General features: G+C 51.9%; 2 protein-coding genes across 11 annotated transcripts in view; both read left to right on the top strand.

The window, feature by feature from the left end:
- MIIP (migration and invasion inhibitory protein) overlaps positions 1-15,649 on the top strand; it is a 34,809-nt gene extending 19,160 nt beyond the window's left edge. For 3 of the 10 annotated variants that reach the window (XM_070474298.1, XM_070474309.1, XM_070474299.1), the window contains one exon: positions 4,271-6,650. In XM_070474298.1, the coding sequence (XP_070330399.1) occupies positions 4,271-4,593 (323 nt within the window). In that variant the 3' untranslated portion in view covers positions 4,594-6,650. Of the gene's footprint in view, positions 1-187; positions 1,015-4,270; positions 6,651-13,144 lie in introns of those variants that run through there. The other 7 variants (XM_070474305.1, XM_070474300.1, XM_070474301.1 and 4 more) reach the window with 6 other exon arrangements.
- A 1,674-nt stretch (positions 15,650-17,323) lies between these two features.
- TNFRSF8 (TNF receptor superfamily member 8) overlaps positions 17,324-18,693 on the top strand; it is a 72,112-nt gene continuing 70,742 nt past the window's right edge. The window contains exon 1 of the mRNA XM_020902415.2: positions 17,324-17,735. Within this exon, the coding sequence (XP_020758074.2) occupies positions 17,673-17,735 (63 nt within the window). The 5' untranslated portion in view covers positions 17,324-17,672. The remainder of the gene's footprint in view (positions 17,736-18,693) is intronic.

Here is an 18,693-nt window from a genome sequence, read left to right on the forward strand (position 1 = left end):
GTGACTGTGCAGGAAGTGAGGAGGGGAAGCCCAGGCCCCAAGGGATCATGTTGTGGCTGGTGGAGGTGGCATGAGGTTGGTCCCAGTGATGAATATAGGTGCCTGCCAGTGGCTTAGGTGGTCTTTGGGGACATCCCCCTGTCGTGGCACCAGGCTGAGCCCTTACCACAAGTGTGTTCTCCCTCAGGTCCTCATTGTCTGTGGCCAGAGGCCACGAGGCTTCTCCCTCCCTCCCTCGAAACACCCCCTCACACAGACCCTGAAACTCAAGAGATCCCCAGGCCCTACTGTGTGGTAGGACACTGGAAGGACCCAGCTCTCAAGCTGACAAGACTGTTCTGGAAGCTATGACATCTCAGCGGGAGGGAAGGGGAAGCAGGGAGCTTTGAGAATTTTCCAGGTCCCAGATCTGGTGCAGGGCAGGGGGATCCTTCCTGCACCAGAAGGATCAGAAGACTGCAGCCCAGAGGAAGACCCAGCTGCCCATCCTTCCCACTCCCAACGAACTTGGATAAACTTCCCTGGCTCCTCTCGCCAAAGTCTACCTGCAGCGCGGAGGCGCACCCTCCTAGGTCTGTGTGGGGTCAGTGCCAGCTTTATGGACAGAGCACTGGACCTGAAGCTGAGGCCTGGAGTTCAGGGCAAGCCATTGAACCTCTCTGAGCCTCATCTGTACAATAGAATTTGTAGGGTTTCCCTGGTGGCTTAATGGTAAAGAATTTGCCGGCTGATGCAGGAGACATGGATTCGATTCCTGGTTCAGGAAGATCCCCCATGCCTCAGAGCAACTAAGCCCGTGCGCCGCAACCACTGAACTTGTGCTCTAGGGCCCACGAGCAGCAACAACAGGCCTGGGTGCCCTAGAGCCCGTGTTCCGCAACAAGAGATGCCACTGCAATGGGAAGCCCATGCACCGCTGCAAAGAGCAGCCCCTACTTGCTGCAACTGGAGAGATGCCCTCGCAGCAACAAAGACTCGTCTCAGCCATAAATAAATAAAATTTAAAAATATATATATGGTTGTAATGCTACCTACATACAGGGGTGTGTAGAGGAGTAAATGAGACAGTGGGGTAATGAAATGCTCAGCACAGTACCTGGCACTTAGTAAGTGCTTCATAAATATGAGTATTATATGAAAACAAGGGCTCATTGTATATTGCAAAATAGGAGTCTTGTTTTGGGGGCAGTCTGCTTCACCTGGCCTGAAACACAGAATTGAGAGAGGGTGAGAGGGGAAATTCTAGGGACTTCCTCCAGTGAATGACTGATGATGATCTCTGCCCAAGTGTCCCTGCTGGCATGGACTCCTGTAAGCCTGCAGGTCTGGGAGAGTTGGGTGGGTGGTGGGTGAGAATGCTTCTGCGGAAGACTCAGAGGCCTAGAAACCATTAAGGCTTCCAGGAATCCTTGGGTTCAAAGTCTGGGGGGATGGGATGGTATGGGACACAGCCTGGAAGATAGTGGCTGTGGGTGTGGGGTTTACACAAGCCTCCATCTGCCTCCTCCTTCAGGGATTATTGCCCAAACTTGACTTGTCCATGGCCTCCCTACCTGGCCGTGGGCTCTCCCTGACCTTCATCACCCCTGGAAACCAGCTTTCAGGGAGCCAGCTTGTCGGCCTGCACCTTCCTGTGCCTCTCAGTGAGGCCCTGCTGGGCTCATTGGATCTTCTCGCCTTGCTGGGCGTGGGGCCTGATGAAGGGCAGTGTTCTTCCATCTGCAAGCCCAGGAGAAAGGCCTGATAAGGACCCAACCTGGCTGACACACCTCAGACTTCCAGCCCCCTGGACTGTGAGACAGTATGTTTCCGTTGTTTAGGCTGCTCAGTTTGTAAGCCTTTGTCATGATGGTCCAAGGAGACCAAGATACCCTTTGTGCCAGGAAACTCCTTGCCGGGCTTGGGGAGGTGGAAAGGAGCTGGGGGAACCTGTCCAGCCCCCACATGTGAGCCCTGCATCCCAGAGCTGGTCTGGCTTGGGTTTCATTTTTTAAAAATAAGTTTTATTTATTTATTTTTGGCTGTGCTGGGTCTTCATGGCTGCATGGGTTTTCTCTAGCTGCGGAGAGTGGGGGCTACTCTTCATTGCGGTATGCTGGCTTACTGCGGTGACTGCTCTTGTTGATGAGCACAGACTCTAGGGCGAGAGGGCTTCAGTAGTTGTGGCTCCTGGGCTCTAGAGCTTAGGCTCAGTAGTCATGGCACACGGGCTTGGTTGGCCCAAGACATATGGAATCTTCTTAAACTAGGGATCAAACCTGTGTCCTCTACATCGGCAGATGGATTCTTATCCACTGTACCACCCGGGAAGTCTGTTGTTCAGTCGCTCAGTCGTGTCCCACTCTTTGCAACCCTGACCTCATCTTTCTGCCTGCAAATTTGGGTCACCTTCCCAGAGAAAAGGGCCTCTCTTGGGTGATGTGTGGTGGAGAGGAGGAAAGATGGGGACTTGGGGAGTGAGTAAGCAGAGAGCCCTGGAGACAGGCTCCCCACCTACCTCTGCCTCAGTCACCACCAAACTGAGACCCAGCCTGGCCCACTCTTAGTTTCCAGTCATTCCAGCCCCTGATATATCTGCGGATTTTATAATCCTGAGAATCACCTGTCTGCAGAGCTTATTAAATGCGGGAGCTCATTGCTATGATAAAAGCTGGAATCAAGATTGTCAGGAGAAATATCAGTAACCGCAGATATGCAGATGATACCACCCTTATGGCAGAAAGTGAAGAACTAAAGAGCCTCTTGATGAAAGTGAAAGAGGAGAGTGAAAAAGTTGGCTTAAAACTCAACATTCAAAAAATGAAGATTATGGCATCCGGTCCCATCACTTCATGGCAAATAGATGGGGAAACAATGGAAACAGTGGCAGACTTTATTTTCTTAGGCTCCAAAATCACTGTAGATGGTGACTGCAGCCATGAAATTAAAAGACGCTTGCTCCTTGGAAAAGAAAAGCTATGACCAACCTAGACAGCATATTAAAAAGCAGAGACATCACTTTGCCAATAAAGGTCTGTCTGGTCAAAGCTATGGTTTTTCCAGTAGTCATGTATGGATGTGAGAGTTGGACCATAAAGAAAGCTGAGCACTGAAGAACTGATGCTTTTGAATTGTGGTGTTGGAGAAGACTCTTGAGAGTCCCTTGGACTGCAAGGAGATCAAATCAGTCAATCTTAAAGGAAATCAGTCCTGAATATTCATTGGAAAGACTGATGCTGAAGCTGAAGCTCCAATACTTTGGCCACCTGATGCGAAGAACTGACTCACTGGAAAAGACCCTGATGCTGGGAAAGATCGAGGGCAGAAGAAGAGGGAGACAGAGGATGAGATAGTTGGATGGCATCATTGACTTGATGGACATGAGTTTGAGCAAGCTTTGGGAGTTGGTGATGAACAAGGAAGCCTGCAGTCCATGGGGTAGCAAAGAGTGGAACACAACTGAGCAACTGAACTGAAATGATTGCCATGATATTAAAAGGAAGATTTCTGTAGCATTTGCTATGTGCCAGGTGCTATTCTAAGAGCTCTGCATCTCTTAACCCTTTGAGTTCTTACCACCTTATGAGGTAAGGTTATTATTCCCATTTATGGGTGGAGAGTTGAGGAACAGAGAGGATAAGTGACATTCCTAAGGCCACACAGCTAGCACGTGACCCAGTCGAGATTTGAACTCAGAGTCCATGCATCTAACCTGTACCACGCCTCCCACAGGGACAAACACCCTGTGTGTCTTGCCTTCAGGGGGCTGGCTTTGGAGTGGACACTAGTTTTCCTTGAGAGGCAGCTCAGTAGGGAGCGGTGTCTAAGCTTGGGTTCTGAGTGTGGTCCCCACGCCAGGGAACATGGGCAAGTGACCTCCTCACCCTGAGCTTCACTTTCCTCCCTGGGTGATGGGGGCATCTCTGCCGGGGCCTCTGTGCAGCTGGAGAGGGTCCTTAATGCTCTGCTGACTGCACGCCCCTCACACGCCTTTACTCACCCAGCCTTGAGCACACACTTTCACGCCTGCCCCCACTCTGTGTCCACACACCTCACACATCCATGTAAATACACATAATCTTTTTTTGATCATATGATATTACTATTTTTATTTTTTTTTTGAGGAGGCTTCATACTGGTTTCCGTAGTGGCTGCACCAATTCACACTCCTACCAATAATGCACATGGGTTTCCTTTACTCCACTCCACATCCTCCCCACACTTGTTACCTCTTGTCTTTTTTTTTAATTAAAATTTTTCATTCTCATACAATTTTACTTTCCATTTGTAGTTACTTTGCACTATTGGCTCTATTCCTTGTGCTGTACAATAACATATCCCTGTGATGCTGAAGCTGAAGCTCCAATATTCTGGCCACCTGATGGGAAGAGCCGACTCATTGAAAAAGACCCTCCTGCTGGGAAAGATTGTAGGCAGGAGGAGAAGAGGGAGACAAAGGATGAGATGGTTGGATGGCATCAGCAACTTGATGGACATGAGTTTGAGCAATTTCTGGGAGTTGGTGATGGACAGGGAAGCCTGGCGTGCTGTAGTCCATGGGGTCGCAAAGAGTTGGACATGACTGAGCGACTGAACAACAAAAGCCTATCTTAAACTCCCCCATATAGCGTCCCACCCCCACTGGTAATCACTAATTTGTTCTCTGTGCTTATGCACACGCGTAATCTTGTGGGCACACAGTCTCACGCACACACCCTCACACACCCTTACACACACACACACACACACACACACACACACACACACACGTGCTGCAGGAGGCCCCGTCCATGGCACTGTGGCCCCAGCACTTAGTCATTTAACAACCCACTGCGCCGAGTTCCTTTCATGGAAGCCGACGTTTGGCTTTTCGTTTGCAGAGATCTTCTCACTCAGTTTCTCTCAGTCTCACTTTTCACTCTGACTGGGAAGGAGTTTTTTTCAATCTCTCTTGTGGTTTTGACAGCCCAGCGCCTGTGGCTCACGCCCCATAACTCCTCAGAGGCGTTGGGCCTCTCCGACGTGTCCACTCTGGGGTCAGGCCCTGGACTGCCCTGTCACGACCCCACCACTGTCCAGCCATTGGGGGAGTGGTGGGTGGTAGTGGTGGGGCCGGCTGGGGAAGAGAGAGGTGATATCATGGGATTCCTGGGGTGCAGATGGACCCCAAGAGCTCAGGGCCGTCAACCCACCTCCTCAGCTGTGAGTTTCTGTGAGAAATTCTCGGGGAAAGAGTTCCGAGGTTGTCACTGATGTGGCTGGGGTCACCAGCTGATCACAGAGCTCTCCTGGGGCTGCTGACACCTGCCTGCCACAGGTGTGCTGCCCGCCTCCCAGCCATCACGCTTGGGGGTCCCTGAGCTGGCCTCCCCCACTTCTTGCATTCCAGTCTCCTTTGCCAATGCTGGCAGAGGGACTCTGGGCCAGGCACTCATGCCCCCGCTGCCTCGGACCTGGCAAGTACCGGAAGCCTAGAACAGTCCCTGGGAGAAGTCAGCCTCTTCCTGCTTTGAGATTTTCAGACCCCAAATTCCCTGACTCTCTTCAGAGTTATTTGAATTTGTGGGGAGGGAGGAGCACAGAGAAGTGTTATGCACTCCACCAACAGGAAATCGTGTTTTCCTGATGTGTTGTTGGACACTCACTTCTCAACTCAATTTCTTTCTTTTTTTAAAAATAAATTTCTCTTCTTTTTTTTTTTTTTTTAAACTATTTATTTTTGGTCGTGATGGGTCTTCACTGCTGTGCTTGGGTTTTTCCTAGTTGTGGTGAGCGGGGGTTATTCTCTGTTGTGATGTGTGTGCTTCTCATTGTGGTGGCTTCTTTTGTTGCAGAGCACAGACTCCAGGCATGTGGGCTTCAGTAGTCATGGCACACGGACTATAGTTGCTCTGCGGCATCCATGTGGCATCCACTCCTAGTCCAGGAATCTTCTTGGACTAGGGCTCAAACCTGTGTCCCCTGCACTGGCAAGTAGAGTTCCTAATCCCCTGTACCATGAGCGAAGTCCTCAACTCAATTTCCTATCTATAAATTTGCTATTATAATGCCGAACTGAGGGATAATTTCCTGTTGTTTAAGTCACCCAGTCTGTGCTATTTTGTTGCAGCAGCAATAGGGAGAGAATCCAAGGGCCAGTCTGGTGAGCTCTGACATGCATATAGTAATTACTCAGTAGATGGTAGTCAGTATTATTGTTGGGAGATATTAATAGTTCTCCCTGGCGTTTCTGCACATTTTATGTCAGCTTCTGATCTGGACAATCTTCTTAAGGACATTTGCATAGAGATGGTGTCTTCCAGCCTAGGTCTTGAGATGCCAGGGCCAGTGCTCCAGTGTTGAGGCCCAGAGAACTGGGGGTCCTTTGAGGAGAACAATGGCCCCATCAGTTCATGTGGTTGGGGCCTGACTAGGTGGCCGCATATTTAGAAGAGATCCCTGTCTTTGTAGTAGTTGGGCGATGAGTATTCAAGAGCTTCCTGTGTGCCCAGCTCTGGGCTAAGATTTATCATCTCCTTTAATCTTTGCACAACCCTATGAAGTGGGTGAAACAGAGGCCTCAGGAGGTTAACCAACTTGTTCCAGGCCGCTCAGCTGTGGCTGTGACAGAGGTGGGATGGGAACTCGGCATTGTCCGACTTTTCAAAATACATAAAAACAAAACAAACAAACATCTGAGTACTTGCAATTGCATTTTATTTGTACAAGGATTTTCTTTCTATCCTTTTTTTTTTAATGTGAAGCACTGGTGGTCTGAGAAGGGTTTTCTGTGTGCACATAGCTCTCAATTTTGATCTGAGTCCCAAGGATGGTGATGGGGACCCAGTTCTTGCAAGAAGAGCTGCCTCACCACCTGGGGTTTTGCAGGGGTGAGCTCCCGGCAAAGGGGGCCCTAGGGGCTCAGATCTGCCTGACCTGGTCATTCTGAAATCAGGGGCCCCTCCCGGGAAGGATGCAGGCTGGGGAGAGCTGCAAAGCGGGTTCAGAATTGGGGCTTGAGATGACTCATCTGTGGCTATTTATTACCCATTTCCATTTCTCGGTCTGATTGGGCTGCTCGAAGGCCAAGCCTCCTTTCTTCTGGGTGCTGAGTAAGCAGCCTGGCCAGTCCTGCCCACCTCTGGCCTCGTCTGGAGCTCGCTCTTCTCACCCTTGGCAACACTCAGGCCCCTTGGGGCTGCTGAAAGTTCCCCCTGACTGCCCTCATTGAGGCCTTCCCAGCAGCACCATTCTCTGCTGGTCCACCCCAGCCTATTCGTTCTTCCTTCAGGTCATAGCTTAAATGTCACCTCCCCCAGGAAGCCCTCTCTGACCACCATGCCCACCATGTCACAGTCTGGTTACGTGGCCCTTGCCTTGTGCTCTTGCAGCACTCGCCTTCCCACCTAAGAGTCACCAGTGGGTGACTAATTAATTTTCCCATTCTCCCATCTCAGCAAAAGGCAATTCCATCCTTCCGGTTTCCCAGGTTCCCTTACGTTGTCTTCAGTGCCCCCGTCGGCAAATCCTGTCCATTCTCCCTTCCGAGAGTGGCCCCCTTTCAGCTCCACTACTGCTCCCTCCTGGTCTAAGCCTCTACCACCTCTCCCCTGAAGGCCGTGGTTGGCCTCTTCCCTGGTCTTCCTGCTTCTGTTCCTCCACCCACCCCCTGACCCCCTCCCCCTGAGGGAGACCCCAGAAGAACCCAAGTCAAAGTCATACTTCTCCTCTGCTCAAAGTTCTTGAGTAGCCCCCGTCTGAGTAAGGGTGCAAACCAAAGTCCTTACAGTGACCACAGGCCCTGAAAACCCTGTATTGCACCTCTGATCACACCCCACCAGCCGCTGGGGCTACCTCACCCATACCTCAGGGCCTTTGCACTGGCTGCTCTGTGCCAACCACCCCCTACCCCCACCCCATCTGCCTGGCTCCCTCCCTCTCAATCTTCATGCCTTTGCTCAGTCAATTTCTCTGTGAGGCCTTTCTTGATCACTTGATTTAAATGTGTACTTCTCCACCCCAGCATACCCGCTTTCCGTCCTTTCCCCTTACTTTTCTCTATAGCACGTCTCCCCTTCAAAAATCCCATGTGCTTTACTCATTTATTTTATGTGTTGTCTGCCTTCCCCTCACTAGAATGGAAACTCTTCAAAGGCAGGACGTTTTGACTGTGTCTGCTGCTGTATCCCCAGCACCTAGCCTAGAGGTGTACTACCCACGCACCTATAGAGTTTGTTGAATGAATGAATGACAGTTCCCATCACTCACCCCCTAAACAAGCAGAAATGTGTTGCTTTCATCCAAACATTCCTGTTCTTACAGGCGTGTTAGGTCTGCGGCGCTGGTCGGTCCCATGGGAGGTGGGCCTGGGGCAGTTCCAGGTCTCGGTGGGCACCCGGCTCTCCTTGACACGCCCCAGAGGCCTGGATGGCCAAGCTCTGGCCCCTAGAGCACAGCCCTCAGCCCACAGTTCCTCAGGGGGCTGGGAACACAGTGATGGCCACTGGTTCATGTAGGTGCTGACAGTTTCTTCACATGGCTCAGTTCAGTGGCGCCTACAGAGCTACAAGGCCGTGGCTCAGGAAAGCCCTCAGTCCATCGAGCAGGGTTCCTCCCAGCGAGGGCAGTAGCTGCTCTCACTGCTCCCAAGCACGAGGGTAGGTGCTGGCAAGTGGTTGGACTTTAGACCTCAAGGAACCCAAGACAGGCTGCTTCCTTTGGGCTACTGCAGCCAAGCAGTGGGTATTTGAAATGCAGTGTCAGCTCACCAACACACAGGCCCCCGGGCGGTGGGCATGGGGCAGGCAACATTCCCCCTTCTTATCCTCGGCACAGGGCTTATTTCTCCAGCACCTCTTTGGACAGACACGAGGACCACTTCCAGACGGCAGATGGCTCAGCCTCCAGGGTGTCTGGGATGGCAGGTGTGCCAGCATGGGTGTGTTGGGTGTGCGTCTGTGGCTGCAGCATTCTAATAGGCGGATAGTTCCCCAACCCCTGACGCTCCAGCAGTTTCTGCAGGCATCAGACTCCCTGCCTGCTTCCTTTGCCTGGGGCTGAAACTCTGGGGTCAAGTCCTTGCTCCCAGACGGCAGGCCTGGAGAAGGCAGATGACGCAAAGCAGCCAAGACATGTGACAAAGCAGGTGATGGTGAAGGCGGGAGATTAGAAGCCTGGGTCTAGGGGCTGTCCCTACACTGACTTGCTGCATGATTTTGGCCTCAATATCAGTGTAAATCAGTTAGGGGAGGGACTCTTACTCTCCAGATCTCCTGTTTCTCACATCTTGGACCACCTTCTTATGCAAACTAGAAACTAGTTAATGATGAGTAGCTGGGGGTTGTAGATGACAACTGTTGGTTTTCTGTAACACAGACCACGTCCCAGTCTCCAGCAGGAACCACATGAGTCCCAGACCTAACAGGCCTGAGTCAGGGCCAGGCCTTAGTTTCCCCAGACCTCTGGGATTTCTTAGCTGGTGAGCCCCAGGCCCCACCAGGTCTTACGGCCTCATGGCTCCTATTTGGGGAGAGAGAAGGGCCTGGGGCGGTGGGGGGGGGGGGGCGGGGGGGAGGCAGCCCTCCCCCAGTGGCATGGAGGGACTGGTTAGGAAAACCCCAGAGGGGTTTTCTGAATGAACTCTGCATACCCATGGGCCGCTTCTGCTGGGAACAGGGTCCCTCCTCTCAGGGAGTGTGGCCCACTGCCCGCCTGCAGTGACCACATGGATGATGATGCGGACTCAGGGCAGAGGCTCTGTTCCGGGTTTCACTTTCAGAGCAGAGTCTGTCCTCCTCAGCCTCCATGCCGCAGGAGCCCGGGGAGGCAGAGCGGATGCCCGCCATCTTCCCAGGGCCCCTGGCCTTGGCCATTGAGTCTTCTGGAAAATACTCGTTAAACCAAGTCCTTCTTTCACATCAGATAGTCTCTGAGCCTATAAGCACTCATCCTAGGCGGAAAGTCAGGCCACTGGGAAATACGCAGTTTCAGATGGTGGTGTGATCCGTCCCTGGAAGGGAATAAACAGAGTGAGGGGACACAGAGCGGCAGTATCAGTGGTCAGGGAAGTCTTTATAGCGTCTTCGTCTAAGCCAAGACCTGAAGGGTGAGAAAGGGCAGCATAAAAAAATTATTGACAGCTTTATTAAAGTGTAACTGACACATGATAAACTTGACCTGTTTAAGGTGCTGGTGGTGTTTAGTCGCCCAGTTGCATCCAGCGCTTTGTGACCCCATGAACTGTAGTCCTGCTGGGCTCCTCTGTCCATGGGATTTCCCAGGCAAGAATACTGGAGTGGATTCTCCCATCTTTCTCCAGAGGATCTTCCTGATCCAGGGACTGAACCCGCGTCTCCTAAATTGCAGATGGATTCTTTACTACTGAGCCACTGGGGAAGCCTTGATAAATTTTGGCATCTGTATTCATCCATCGGCACAGCCAAGATATGAACATATCCATCACCCTGAAAGTTTCCTGGATGGGTCATAGAGCTAGGGGAAGAAGGATTCAGGCAGAGGAACTGGCAAGTGTAAAGGTTCTATGGCAGGGATAAGCCTGGTGGCCCCAGGAACAGAAAGGAGGCCAGTAGGGAACATGACAGAGGATAAGGTCAGGGGGGCAGGAGCCCTTTGGGGGCCCTTTTTGGCTGTGCTAAGCTGGAGTCTGAATCGGAGCTCCCTCAGACTGGTGAGTGAGCAGCACGTTACACTTGGCCATCAGCCCCTCCAGCTCTGTACTCCTCCCAGGCTCTTGTGAGAAGCCAGCCCATGTGTGGCAGTGACACTGTTAATGACTTACCGAGTGGCTTCCCCAAGAATGATTTACATTTTTACTGGGGACTTCGATACCTTGGCCCAAAGGAGTGAGTAATGGTAGAATTTCAGGCTGAGGGGCAAGCAGTGGATAGAGCCTTCCCTCCTTGCATCTCTAAGTTCTCAGCCTTCAGGAGAGTGAAGCTGGCTTCTGGAACCTTCTGTGTTGTAAGTCTTGATTTGAGGATGGGGTGCCTTTGGCCCACTCAAGTCCAGGCCCTGGAGAGTCTTCCTCAGCCTGACTGCCAGAGACCTGGCCCCTGTGGGGAAGGAGTGGGGTGACAGGAAATCCAAGGCTAATTCCTGTAGAGCAAACTCCTCTACAATAAACACCCCTGGGAGCCAAGAGCAGGTTCCAGGGTGATGAGGGGGAGCAGGTTGACCGTTGGTCTCCAGGACAACAAGATGTAGGGGTACAAGTTACAATAAGGAAAACCACCACTCTAGAGAGGGGAGTCACAGACTGGGGTTTGAATCATGGCTCTAGAACTTACTAACTGGCTGACTTGGGTAAACAACTTCTCTGAGCATCTTTTTTCCCATGGATTTTTTTTTTTTTAATTGTCATTTTGCAGGGCTGCTGTGCTGAGTATCTGGTAATCACCTTTGATTCATTCGGTCTGCCTTGTGTGCTGATGACAGGCACTGAATTTGATGACAAAAATCCCTGCCCCGGGAGATTCTTTTCCTCCCAAGAAGCCAACAGACCCTGGCCTCAATGTTCCCTTCTGTAGGGTGGGGACGGTGCTTCTGAAGGCAGTATGGCTTATTGGGATAAGAATGGCCCTGTGAGGAGTGGTCCTCTCCTCCTTGGGCCTTCTGGTTGGGGCACACGGGTCTGGGGACCTCCATGTGTCTATGCGCTCATGAGCACACACTCTTCACCTGCACCTCCAGCCGAGTCGCCGCTACCATCCGTTGCTTCTGTTTCCTTCTTGTACCTGATGTCTCTGATTCCGTGATTAATATTGGACTGGGTTTGGTTTCCTGAGAGTCTATATGACTCACCCCCATTCACAACGGCCTCACTGAGCAAGAAGGTCTGGGGAAGACGGGGACTCTGTGATGGACAGTCTCCGCCCATGAGGTCATCCCTGACATGCTGTGGGCCTTGGTCAAATCTCTTTCCCTTGCTGGTCTTAGCTTTCTTCTCCATCTCTTTGGAAGTTAGAAGGAAATTATGGTACAGAACAGGAAGTCCTCCCCATCTACGAGTCCCAGGAGTTCATGAGAAGTAATGGCCATGAGGCTGCGGATGAATGAAAGGTGCCTGAGCCCAGAGGCTAGACTGTCACTAAGACAGATGCCCCTGTTGGGCTGGGAGAGCAGAGATTCCCCTTGACGCCATTCACCTTAACCTGTTTAATCCTCACTTCAGCATTTCTGGGCTTCCCTGGTGGCTCAGTGGTAGAGAATCCAGCTACCAATGCAGGAGATATGGGTTCGATCCTTATGTCACAAAGATCCTCTGGAGGAGGAAGTGGCAACACACTCCAGTATTCTTGCCTGGAAAATTCCATGGACAGAGGAGACTGGTGGGCTACAGTGCATGGGGTCACAAAAGAGTCAGACACAACTTAGTGACTAAACAGCTAAAACAGCACTTCACAGTAGACACTGTCATTCTCATATTACGGATGAAGAATTTGAAGTTCAGAGAGGATGAAAAAACTTGACCAAGATCTACACAGTGAGTAAGTGGCAGAGGCAGAATTTGGCCAGGCTGTCTGGTTCCAAGGCTTGAGGCCAGCCCAGAAGAACAGAACTGGAAACGTCCTCCAGGAGCCCTCAGGCCCAGATAGGGACCTCCTATCTCTCTCACTCTCCCTGAAGCCTCAGAACAAGGGACCTTTAAAACAGGTCGTCACATCCCAGTCCCTCACTTCACAGATCACAGTGCAGAAGCCCAGGGAGGAGAAATCTTGAGGCTGGAGTCGGGCCTGGGCTCCTGACTCTCCGTGTGGTCTTCCCACAGCAGAGCTGATACCATCAAACTGGAGCCATGACTCAGGCCATCCCCAGGTGCCAGGGGCCTGGGGAAGTATCCCCATGGTGCCTGTATGACTAGCTGGCTGGCCTATTCTGAGGCAGCCACCTGGCATCACCTGAGAGGTAGGAAAGACCTCTGACCCCTAAGGTCCTTGCTGTGGGCCTCTGCATGAGTCACCTCTTGGCTGGAATGGTGAATGACACAGTTAACTCACCCCTGAGGAAGGGGAACACCAGGACACGGGCCTTGCAGCTGTGATCCGGAATGGAGAGGTCTGGGGCTTCAGCAGGGCCCTAGGTACCTGGTGGGTGTAGCGAAAGGACAATGAAGCCTTACATTTCTCCCTTCTAATTCAAAGCGTTTTCAATGTCCATTTTTTTTCAGGGCTCTTTGCAACCCTCAGAAGGTTGCCTGGTAGCACTCACATCCACATCTGGCAGAGAAGGAAACTTGCCCAGATGATCCCCACATGCCTATAGGTCCTCCCGCCCCTGTGCAGACCCTGCACACCTTGAGGAGAGCCAGGCTTGCAGTCAGCAAAACACCATGGGGATGATGAAGTGTGATTTCTGAGGCTCCATCATAAAAGACAACGTGGCTTCCATCTTGCTCTGGAGGAGGCCGGCCGCCCATGTTGGGAGGACACCCAAGCAGCTGTGTGCAGCTGAGGCCTCCTGAACGCAGCCATGCGAGTGGCTCATCTTGGAGACCCCAGTCAAGCCTTTCAGATGACTACAGTCCCAGCTGCCATTTGATGTTAGAAAATCACCCTGTCCAGTCTTTCCCAAATTGCTGATCCCCAGAAAGCGTGGGACACAATGTTTGTTCTTTTCAGCTCCTAAGATCTGTGGTACACAGAGATAGATAACTACAGAGAAAAGAAACAATGTGCCCACAGTCACATGGGCAGATTAGGACTCCCATCACCAGTGCTCTTTCTCCTGGGGAAACAGGGGCCTAGAGAGAGAGAAGAGAGGGCAGTGAAGCCTTGAAAGTTAGAGGGCTGGAGCCAAGTTTCAGCCCTGCCAATCTCAAGCTGTGTGACCTCAGGCAAGTTACTGAACGACTGTGTTTGTTCATCTGTGAAGTGGAGATAGCAACATTGACTTGAATAAAACCTTGCTGCCAGGCTTAAATGTCTGGCCAAGCGCCTGGGTAGCCTGCCTGTGGGTATGTGTTGCTGGGGTTCCCCTAGCCAGCTGGGAGCCCCTACTATTTTCTGCTAACACCGAGGCCTGAACCCCACCACTTCTTACCACCCTCTAAGGGGCCGGAGCTGAGCCACCAGTGTCTAGCTAGTTCTGGGCCTTTAGGAGGGCAGAGCTCTGGGGGCTTGAGTTCAAGCAAGGCAGCTTGACATGAAAGTCCCTCCTCCAGAGAAGCCCCCAAGTGAAGCCCCACCTCCACCACTGCTCTCAAGAAAGGGACTCAGAGAAGTACCTGTGCCAGTCAGAGAAGAAAGGCCCAGACTTTCTACCCCTCCCTCCGCCCCAGCTTTCAGCCTTCTACCTGCCTGCTGCCGCCTGTGGCAGAAAGAATCCCTTCATCTGCTGAGGGTATTTTGGGGCCATTTGGGGCTGGGGTTCCCAGCTGTTGGGGAAGTCCCTGCATTTCCTGAACCGAGTCGGAACCTTGTGTCTTGCTCAGCATCCCTTTGGTGACACAGGTTCCTGGTCCCTTGCAGAAAGCTTCCTGCTGCACCTGCCTCCCACCCCCTTCCTCTGAGATGAGATGAGATGGTCCTGGCAGCGCTCTGGCTTCCACAGCTTGATCTGGTGGGGCCGCCCCCCGCACCCCCCCTACCCCCTGCTCCGCGATCCCACAACAGGACCCGCTGCTATGCCTCGCCTGGGCCCTCGGGACTTCCCCTCCTGCTCTTCAAAGCACTTTCACACGCATTCATGGGTTCGCGAACCATCTGAAACCTACAGAGGACAGGGACTCAGGTCTGGCCGATGCCTGCTCACCAGAGTCCCCCAAGCTGCCATTTTCCTAGGGGGCTGCAATTTCTCCCCTGATCCCCCGCTCCACCCCCTCCTGGGACCCAGCCTGTTACCTGGCCACAGATTGTGCCCTTCCCTGGGCTGGCTGGTTATTGGCTGGCAGCCCTGGGCTTGGCACTGTATCCGGCTTCCCAAGACATCCTGGTGCTCTGGGAGCCCCCAGTTTCCTGGGTCAGATGGATACTCGAATCAGTCATTACAGTCATGACACAGTGAGATCAGTTCTAGAATTGAGATACCAAAAAAAACGACAGAAACCGCCTTTGTGACTGGGAAGATGGCTGGGGGAGGGGAGGGATCATTGCCAGGAAAGCTACAAAGAGAGGGTGGTGTCACCGGAGCAGGTTCTAAAGACAGACATGAGTCGGATGGAGGTGTGTCCCAAGCCTTAGGACCAAGTCAGTTGGGGCACGGCTGTGAGCACCGTTGGCTCTGGGGAACCCTGGCTTCATGAATTCACTGCTCTTGTTGCAGTTTCTCACCTGCAGAATGGGCACAAACATTGAATCTTCATGGAGTTTCCCTGAGGATTCAAGGAACAGTCTGAAAACTCTTAGCAAAAAGTAGTGCTCAAAGACAGCTATTATTATTACAATAAGTAAATGATGCAATTTGAGAAGCACCCCTCCCACTCTGAGGAGGAGACTTGGTTAAGGGTCCCTTTCTCTCCAAGGAGGGGAAGGACAGGAGGGAGAGACAGGTTTCCACAGCATCACTATAATTATCATTTTTGATGGACTTGTCTTTTTGCTTGGGCTTACAGCTTTTTTAGATGGATATGTAGTATTCCATTAAATGTGTAGACCACAGTTTCCTTAACCATTCATTCCCTGTTGTTGTGATTATTAGGGTATTTCCAAAATTTACAAATAATGGTTTAAGAAAAGTCACTGTGTTTATAGTTTTCTTTTTTATTTTTATCGTTCAACTATTTTTTTAGTCTTTCTTTACTAGAATTAAATTACTGAGCCAGAAGTTGTAAACTTTTTGGGGGGAGAGTGGCTTTTGTTAAAGCACTGCCATATTGCTTTCTGAAAGAGGTTGTAACATTTACTAGCAGAATATGAATGTGTATTCTGGTTTCACCACAACTTTGGGGTTGGACTTTACCAAAGTTGTTTTTATAAAGAAAAAAAAAAAAACCCTGATGACTTAATAAGTCTAAAAAAGTATCCAAATTTGCTTTAATTTGCATCTCTTCGATTGCTAGAAAGGTGGAATTTTCAAGCTTGTAATTAACGTTCATTTGTGTTTCCCTGTATGTCAGCTGTTTTGATGTTATTATTTGTGCATGTGTGTTTAATAAGTATTTATTTATTCATAGCACCAGCTCTTCTATATAGTGAGTTCTGGACTGGGGAGCAGGCATCCTGGGTTGCTCCTGCACCTGCCTGGTTCTGTGAATGTCATGGGGTCACTTCCATAATTTCTTACTTAATTGTTTAACACAATCCCAGCTCAAACATCCCAGGACACTGGGCCCAGTGTATCTGGGGAGAGCCTAGAAGTGGGTCTCCAGGCAGAGTGTGTAGTATAGGCATTTTTAAAGGGGAATCCAGGAGTTCAAGAAGGGTTGTGGGGACTTTGTTGGGAGAGTCCTGATAGGAGATGACTGTTGGTGAGCCAAGGAGGTGGAGGTATTTCTGGAAGACGGGGCCTTATGCCTTGCAGCACAGACCAAGATACAGAATCCTGAGGCATTCTGGGCTCAAGGAAAACAACTGGCCATCTTTAATCAGAGCACCGAGGACCAGATGACTGTTGCTGAGCTTTGGTTTCCATTTCTGAAAAAAAAAAAAAAAAAAAAAACAATAAACAAACACAAGGACAAGCAAATGGACCTTTGACCTATAACCTGCCCAGTGGATGTGCAACCGATATGTACAGGACATAGAATGAAAGTAGCGGAGAATCCATGGGATGGAGAAGCCCTGGAAGGGAAAATCAACTGCTGCAAAGGAGAACTTAATTCGAATGAGGTTTGCACAATGTCTTTCTTTTAGGGAAGAGTGCTAGGCTCCTCCTCTAGGCAGAAAACTCTCAGGGGGCAGGGAAACCCCTGTGGTTTGATAACTGAATATCTATTCTTTTCTCCATCAGTCCCTCCAACCGTTAGTCTGTCTAAATAGCCACCTATACGCCCACAACCCACCCTCCCACTCAGCCACGCATCCACCCATCCTCCCACCCACGCATCCGCCCATCCATCCTACTGATTCGTTTCCCAGGGAACATTTATGAATGGTGGTGAACGGGTAACGGTGGCTTTCTCTGCAGCTTCCAGTGCTCCTTTCCAAAGAATCCTCAGGTCAGGAGAGAAGGTCTGGGTTAATTAGAGTGTCCAGAGCAGGAGCCTACTCGGGTTTCGCCCTTCTTTGGGTTGGGGTGGGACGGTTGAGACCCACTGGAGCCTCGCAATCTCCTGAGTCCCTGCCCCCACCGCCCAGCCAGGGGCGGGAGCCACTCTCCCCGCCCCTCAGCCCAGCTGGGCTGGGCAACACCCCCCCACCCTGAAGCAGCAGGACGCCCCGGTTCTATCAAATCCGGGGCGGGCCATTCAAACAGCAAAAGGCGAGTGTGGCTTTCCTGAGTCATCTCTGCACGTGTGTTCTCCCATTTGTCTTGACCGCTAAGTAGCTGCGTTCCTGGAAACAGGAACTGGGTACCTAGTGTGCCTTGGGTGGTGGTGGAAGGGAAAGGTTAAGGCTGAAACTTCGGAGAAGGAGCGTCCTCTTTTGAAGTGACTTCGCAGCGTGCGGTTGGGGCCTGCGAGGTGCGCCGAGGGTCTGCGAGGTCCGCCCGCGCTTGCGCGGCTGCTGGTCTCGGGCACCACACGTGGGTGCAGCGCGCTACCCAGGCTGAGCTGGTGGGCGCGGGCTGCGAGCCCAGTCCTCCGCCCCGGCCCCGGGATGCGCGCCCTCCGTGCTGTGCTTGGTCTGTTGCTCCTGGGGGCGCTCCGAGCCTTCCCGCAGGTAAGGGGGTGACAGGATCCCGGGGAGGCGCCAACGAGCGACCCGGAGCCCCTTTCTTGCCATCGCTGCCCTGAGTCCGGACAGTGTAGGGCTGGTGGGACGAAGGGGAGACCTGGGGCGCGCCACACCTCATTCCCTGACCAGGCGGGATGAGGAGCCACAGGTGATAATCGGGGGCTCCGAATCTGCAAGTATTCATAGGTGGGCGGTTGGCTGACAGGCTAGTGGGGGTGTTTTCTCCCACCCTCCCAGGGTGCTAGGATGATTCATTCATGCATTCATTTAATATAAATGAGCAGAGGAGACTGCCTGCAGGAGATGGGTTGTTTGTGAGTGGGGGTCCTGGGTAGATCAAGTGAGACCTGTGCGGGTCTGGGCAGGACAGGTGGGGGTCTCCTTTGACCAGAAGAGGTTGGTATTCAGTCTCTTTATGGGTGTAGAAAAGGAGGGAGAGTTGGGTGTGGGTGTGGGGCTGGGTGAGGGGGTCAGACCAGCCAGATCAGCTTTCCCTGCCCTTGTCCAGCCAACCAACTCAAGTGGATTTCTCGCTCTGGAGCATGTGGTGGGTGTCCATCCCTGGAAAAAGGTCAGTGGTGGGGCAGCTGTCTGTTGTGGGAAGCCCCAGTACTGAATTTGAGGGCTGCTTTAGGAAAACTGAGCCCTTACCAGTGGCCAGCACCCAGAGAGGCACGAGGTGGGGGAGAGCTCAGATTACTCAGACATGGTCTGCCGCCTAAGCACTGAGAGCAGGGTCTGAAGATGAGACAGAAGTCCTAGTGGACTCCTGCCTAGAACGCAGTAGGTGTTGGTGAGTGCATGCTGTATATTGGTACAGAGGGCAGAGGTAGAAGCAACAACAGTGTGCTGGGGGAGGGGCGAGCCCCCACTTTAATCCTACAGGAGGAGGGATATGGAGTGGGCATCAGGCTGAAGGAGGGAACGTGTAGGTGGGAAAGTG

Source organism: Odocoileus virginianus, chromosome 11 (assembly GCF_023699985.2).
Source record: "Odocoileus virginianus isolate 20LAN1187 ecotype Illinois chromosome 11, Ovbor_1.2, whole genome shotgun sequence".
In the NCBI taxonomy this organism is placed as follows: domain Eukaryota; kingdom Metazoa; phylum Chordata; class Mammalia; order Artiodactyla; family Cervidae; genus Odocoileus; species Odocoileus virginianus.